This window comes from Echinops telfairi, unplaced genomic scaffold (assembly GCF_000313985.2).
Source record: "Echinops telfairi isolate 266 unplaced genomic scaffold, ASM31398v2 ScPeMD7_2;HRSCAF=8, whole genome shotgun sequence".
In the NCBI taxonomy this organism is placed as follows: domain Eukaryota; kingdom Metazoa; phylum Chordata; class Mammalia; order Afrosoricida; family Tenrecidae; genus Echinops; species Echinops telfairi.
In genome coordinates this window covers 21,931,956-21,938,944 of record NW_022103898.1, presented here as the reverse complement: position 1 = coordinate 21,938,944, position 6,989 = coordinate 21,931,956, and the positions used below count along the sequence as shown (strand labels likewise).

Genomic DNA, 6,989 nt, shown 5'->3' with positions numbered 1-6,989 from the left:
CAACATATGTACAAATGTGCTTGACACAATGGATATATGTATGGATTGTGGTAAGAGCTGTAAGAGCCCCCAATAAAAGATTATTAAAGATTAAAAAAGAATTTAAAAGAGTGCTGATAATAATAAGGCTGGGCAGTTTTCACTTGCCTTTTCTCCAAGGAAAAATGTGACATGAATTTCGAGCGATATAAACTGTGGTCTTGCTATTGTTGTTAGGGGCTGTCGAGTCAGTTTTGACTCATAGCCACCTTCTGTACAACAGAATGAAACACCACCCGGTGCTGCACCATCCTCACAAGTTTTGCTCCTGTGTGCTCTTAGCTGTTGGCAATCACATGCGTGGTTGATATAAGCAATGCAGTGTTCCTTCCAACTAGGGTCATTTCCTGTGCTCTTGTTTGGGATTAAATGCCTGCATTTAGAAAGGCCTGCAAGATTAGTATGTCAAAGGGAGAGCATAGATGTCCCTAAATTCCCTAGCAATGCTTTTTTGTGCGCATTCAGTTCCACTCTCCTGACCCTTACAAGGGATCTTGAGAGAAGGGTGAAAGTGGGAGAAAAAAAAATGTCATACAAATGTTCTCCAGCAACTGTTGAATTAATAAAAATGTTTTGTTCACTGAAATAAGACCTCAGAAAGACCGAGAAAACAGGTATTCGACAAATACTACCTCTCCATAATCTCTTCTAGTCATAGCTTCGAGACAAAATAAGCAAACATTTTCAAGCACATACCTGGACCAAAAAAAGTTCTAAATGGATGGTGACAGCCTTTGGGTTCGTCAGGCAGTTCTCCGGGAATGCTATGTAAATGCAGGTAGGTGGAAATCCTGCTAGCCTGAATGGCCACCAAATTACCACCAATACCTAAAACAAAAGAAACGTGAAGCTGTTATCTCATATTGTAAACTATTAAAAGCAACTCTTTTGACAGCATGCCATACCCGGACTATTAAGACAAGGCTTCCTTCTGAAATGTTTATTTATTTAATGTTGAAATAGATACTCCCACGATGTCAAAGCATTGTCCTGAAAGAGTAAATAATTATTTTTCACGACTGACTTGCTGCTTGGTCTCAAAGTAGATCAAAGCCAGTAAAAATAAGAAAACCAACGTCTTGCTGTGAATTGGGGGAAGGTTTATACAGTACATCGATTTCCTACACAGCAGTTCATATGCACTTTGTTTCATCTCGGTCACTGCCTCCCCGTAATGTACCGTCACTACTCCCACCTCCTCCCTGTTTCTGCTTCCATCCTTCCTCTTCTCCTAACCTTTCGGGATCCTGTCCGTGGTCAAATGCTGCCTGGTGATGTGAAATGATGGATTTTTCTAAGGTGTCCTTCCATCACTAGTGCTGTTTCTCTTGTAGACCTACTGTCTGGCTGACAATGGAAATCATGGGGAGCAGCTCAGTCCAGGCGTGCAGGATGTCTAAGGGTCATAGTCTGGAGGTTCTATCAGTTTATTCAACCAAAAGGGCTGGTCCCTTGTAGGATTTTGAGTTCTGTTCCTTATTTGTCTCCCACCTTATCCAGGACCTTCTAATGTGAACCTTTTCAAGCAGATGGTTGTAGTAGCTGGACACCTTCTAGTTATTTGGTCTCAGGATTGTGCAGACTGCTGTGTGCAGGCTTCATTAATCTAACAGACTGCTTCCATGTACCTTTCTGTTCTCATCACTCTTGCTTCCTCTGGGCAGGGAAAGACCAGTAGGTGTACCTTAGATGGCTGCTCATGAGCTTTTAAGACCCCACTCACTGTTCATCAAAGGAGGGTTGTAATGCCTTATCTCTGTGCACCGTCTTGCCATTAACCTTGCTGTGCCTAGAGACTGTGGTCCTCAATCTCGAGGCTCAGCAACTCATTCCCTCCAGGTGTGTGGTTCTGAGATGTTTTCATAACTTTGTCCCCTGCATAGTCTACTGCATTCACCAATATATTTGCATCAAAGGAAGCAAGTACTTTTTTAAAAAGTTAGTTATCACAACCAAGATATAAACCTAAGTCATGACATTTCATTTTTTGTCACCTCAACAATAGGAAAAAATAAGGTCTACTTATTCAAGTTGACAAAGCTTGATCATTTTCTTCTTTGGTTATCCAAGAATTTGTACAAAGCATGGAAAAGAAACAAAAAACAATGTGAGCAAATCACCTTTCAACCTAGATTATCCTCAGATATATCTTCTGAGGAAGAAGAATTCATGCCAAGGGATAAAATGAATCCTAAAAGGATACAGAGAATTTTACATTTGACAAAGTACAGGCTTTCAGAACAAAGAACTGCCAGTAGGGACAAAGGAATGGGAATGTTCCCATTCCTTCACAGTGCTGACTGTTGGCTAGTTGACTGGCTAGAATACTGAAAGCACCAGACCAAAAGGGAGTGCACGCTTACTGCCAGTTATCTCCCACAGGTCTCCATCAGGGGACCATGAGATGACCGGATGGGCCGGAGGCATGAAGAGTCAGCACAGGCAAGAAACCCCACACTGTGAAAGTCTACCCTCAAGGATGAAGAGCACAGACTGCCGAAGACGGGGCTGGAGCCTTGCACCGAGTAATACACACTGGCAGCCTCTCAAGCGAACAGGAGTGGGAGCAGAGAGCTGCATTCTCCCTGATACTGACATACAGCAAGTGTGCCACGCCTCACACTGCGCAGAAGGCAGCCGATAAAGAACCGTGAAGGTTAAGGGTACACTGAAGGGGCCCTGTTGACGGTTAAACCTTTGGCTGCTAACTAACAGGTTGGAGGCCTGGCGACTGGAAACCCTGTAGAGGTAGTTCTATTGCCCTACAGGTCAGTGAGTCAGCATCAACTTGGAGGCAACGGGTTTGGTTTTGGGTTTGAGTGCATCAAAGGAGTTATAACAACCCTTAAAGCCAAATGTGGCTCAATTACTAATCCAAATGACTCAGTTCTCCATAGTAACAACTGATCAGAATAAAAGGGCTGCACATCTCTCAACCTCTCAGCAACAGTGAGCTCACACATAACGACTGGGAGGAAGCACAGGCTGGGCAGGGTTTGCTCCTGTCGTACAGAGGGTCACTGTGATAGGAACCGCCTCGGCACAATACCCACCACCGCTGAATAAAAAATGCACCCCAGAGCGCAGACCACTGCCTGCACATAGCAGCGGCTTAACATACTTGTTAAGTAAGTGAAAATTATTATCTTAGGGGAAAATTTCACTTAAGAATGACTTCTAAACCTATAAAGAATGCCATTGCTGTTAGGTGCCATGGAGTTGGTTCCAATCCACAGCCACCCTACATAAAACAGAACAAAACACTGTCTGGTCCTGCGCCATCCTCACACCTCTCCTCCTGTTTGAGCCCATCGATGCAGCCACTCTGTCAATCCATCTTCTCAAAGGTTTTCTTCTTTTTCGCGGCCATGCTATTTTCCCAAGTATTAAGATGCCCTTCTCTAGGGATTGGTCTCTCCTGACAACATGTCCGAAGTATATGAGACAAAGTCTCGCCATCATTGCCTCTAAGGAGCCTTCTGGCTGTACTTCTTCCAAGCAGATTGGTTTGTACTTTTGGCAGTATGTGATACTTTCAATATTCTTTGCCAACACCATAATTCAAATGCATTGACTCTTCTTCAGCCTTCCTAATTGTATGTCCAACAGTTCACATGCATAAATGGCAACTGAAAATACCATGGCTTGGGTCAGATAGTCACTAATAACTATCCCATTTCCCTAGACTTGGGTCTATGTTTTAAATTCAAATGAACTTTGAACACTGTTGTCAGTTCCCACTGAGTTGACCCCCGATGGTGACCTTATGTATAACCCAACAAAACACTGCCTGGTCCCGCGCCAACCTCAGCCCCTTCAGTGTGCTTGAACCCACTGCTGCAGCCATGTCAACCCATCTCATCGCACTGACCCCTAATCAACACAGTGCAGTTGTCTAGCGAATGGTCTTCCCTGATGCCATAGCCAAAGCAATACGTCACGTCTCTCCGTCTTCACGTCGAAGGAACAGTCTGGTTATACTTCTTCCACGACAGACTGGTTTATTCTTTTGGCAGACAATGGTATATTCATATCCTTAGCCTAAACCACAATCCATATGTACCCATTCTCTTTCAGCCTTGCTTCACTGCCCAGCGTTCATACACATTAGGGGTGAGTGACAAGATCGTAGCTTGGGTCAGGTACACCTTAGTCCCTTGTGTTGCTTCAAAGATTGATTTGTTCATCCTTTGGCAATCCACACTATATTTAATATTCTTTGCCAAAACTTCAGTTCAAATGTATCCTTTTTTTATCTTTCATTTTCATTATTGGGCTTTCACATGCATGAGACAATTAAAAAGTCTGATGTTTGAGAAGAACACACCTTAGTCATCAAAGTGACATCTTTATTTCCTGAAAGTTTAAAGAGCTATTTTTGTAGGAGGTGTGCTCACTGCAATACATTGCTTCATTTCTTGACTATTACGTCCATGGCTCATTGATTGTTGATTCAAATAAAATGAAATTCCTTGACAACTTCAACTTTTTCCTCCATGAAAGAAATTAAGAACAGGAAGTCCAAAAATTAATTTATGCAGGACTCCATTTAAATCACACTAAATATACTGAAGGAGGGATTCTGAGCAAGAAAAGTTAGAGGACAATGAAAACATTATATCTGGACAAGGGGCTAAAAGTCAAAAGGTTTGATGACACCAAAGAAAATCAGAAGGCGGCAATCCTCTCTGGCCAGGACTAGGAATTGGTTACCGGGGACTAAGATAGACTTGCTCCCCAAACAGATGAGGTGAAACTGTCTTTTTTAAAAAAAAGAGTAGGATTATCTGGTTCTTGTTAGATGATTAATTCTTTGCACATAGAAAGCACGGAATGTGAGTGTTTGGGATAATCTATTTTTGTAAGCTACTGTAATATGTCATAAAACACATTACCTATGTGTTTACCTATGTATCTATGTGTGCTACGATTTATGTATCTATTTTTTAAATTTTACAAATTTCTCTCTCTCCTACTTCCATTTGGTGTCCATATTTTAAGTAATCTCTTAAATTGCCTTCCACTTACTCAGTGAACTTTCTATTAGAAGTTAGTGATGCTTAGAAAAGTCTGGATTTTCTAAATCTAAACTCACTTTCTAACATAAACAATTAGACTAAAACACTGAATAATTGGCATGTCTTGGTACATATTTGAAGAAGAGCGCATAAATAAGACCAGAAGCTTATGCCTCTAACTCGAAGCATATTAACTAACACATCCTAGAAACAGAGAGAAGCTAAAGGGTGTCTAGGGGTAGACCAACAAGAATGGATCTGTCTTCATAGGAGTCCTGGTGGTACTGCGGTTACACTTGGGGCTGCTAACTACATGGGTTGACAGTTCAAAACACCAGTGGCCCCATGGGGAAAAGTTGGAGCTTCTTACTCCTGTAAACAGTCTGGGAAACTCACAGGAGTAGTTCTACCCTGTCCTACTGAGTCACCTCAATGGCAGTTAGTTTGCAATCTCCCATGGATCTCTCTTCATAGTCTCCAAAAGGGAGAAACCTCTAATATTAAGAATGACACTTCATGCGGGGACAAGGACTGCCTTCAGGTACAGTTTCCATTCCTAGAGGTTTCACCAGGGGAACGCATGGATGGCAGTCTTGTCATCCCATTTACTCTGGGGATTCTTCTGAAAGAATGGTCTAGTAGGGTTTCCTTTGCTATGCAAATGCAGAAGACATTAGCTATTCACACTGAGAAGATCTTCTCTGCCTGCAACTTCCCTTGGATTGAGTCTGAAGAAAAAGCCTACGAATTAGCTGCAGATCTCCTCTGATAATCACAGATTTGCTGGTAGAACATTGCAGAATTATGTTTTATCATGTCTTTGTAACCAATGACAGTTACCATGTGAGTGGTAAAACAAAAATAAATCTTATAATCAGCTGACCACCTATTCTCTGCACTCCCTGGCCTGTCTCACCCTGCAGTCCAGGAAACACAGACATAAGCTTATAATTGCGCCAAGCTGAAAATGAAAGAAACGCACAATTTAAAAAGCAACTCCTGTAATGTTTCTCGATGAGGTGAATAAAATTCTTAAGTACACAACATCATTAGTGAAGAAACTAATTAAGCTTTGACGCTCCCATGGTGTTATCACAATCACTGCTGATATTAAACTACAGCAGAATTATTATCTTGGAATTGCTATCATTAATGTCAAAAATGCTTTCTTCCTATTTTGACATACATTACATTTCTACTAAGAGGCAGTCCATCAGGATTTCTTTTAAATTACTTAAATTCTTCAGAAACTAATTGCATTACTGAAAAATCACCTACAAAGAATCTCACATATATTAATAACATTTGTAAAAACAGCTGTCAATGCACTAGATAATTGGTGAAGTCCTCAGGATGCACAGGACCTAAATTTAGGTGCCTGATGCTCGACTAAGCTAATGAAGTTGACATGATATTGAAGAAGTCACTGACAGTTCGTCTTTGCTGCTGTTGTTCTGGGGTATCTCCCATGTTCTGGGCCTGGCCAGCCTCACAGTAGCTGCCATACTTGCACCATTGTCTTAATCATCTTTTGGCTCCTCTCCTCCACTTTACCGATCATAATGTGCTTCTCTCGGGACTGCTGTCTCCTGACATGTACAAAGTACGTAAGAGACAGTCTCGCCATCATTGCTTCTGGAGGCATTCTGGGTGTTACTTCTTCCAAGACTGTTCTTTCTCTTGGAAATCCACAATATATCCAATATTCTTTTTCAACACCATAATTCAAATACATCAACTCTTCTGCATGAGCCTAGAACTGTCAGTGGGGGTGAGCATGCTGTTAAGATATTGAACAGGTCTCAGCAGAGCTCCCATGCTAAGAAGGACTAAGAAGAAAGGCTTGTCAATTGATTTGAAAATCAAGTGATCATCTAGTTGAGAAACAACAAAGCCCACATGGAAGCAGCCTGTGTGATCATAAGGTGTCAA

At 41.7% G+C, this 6,989-nt stretch overlaps 1 protein-coding gene across 2 annotated transcripts in view; it reads right to left on the bottom strand.

The window, feature by feature from the left end:
- Positions 1 to 6,989, bottom strand: part of SLC41A2 (solute carrier family 41 member 2) — a 153,743-nt gene that overhangs the window by 59,973 nt on the left and 86,781 nt on the right. For both annotated transcript variants that reach the window (XM_045292162.1, XM_004700338.4), the window contains exon 9: positions 736 to 867. In XM_045292162.1, coding sequence (XP_045148097.1) covers positions 736 to 867 — 132 coding nt within the window. The remainder of the gene's footprint in view (positions 1 to 735; positions 868 to 6,989) is intronic.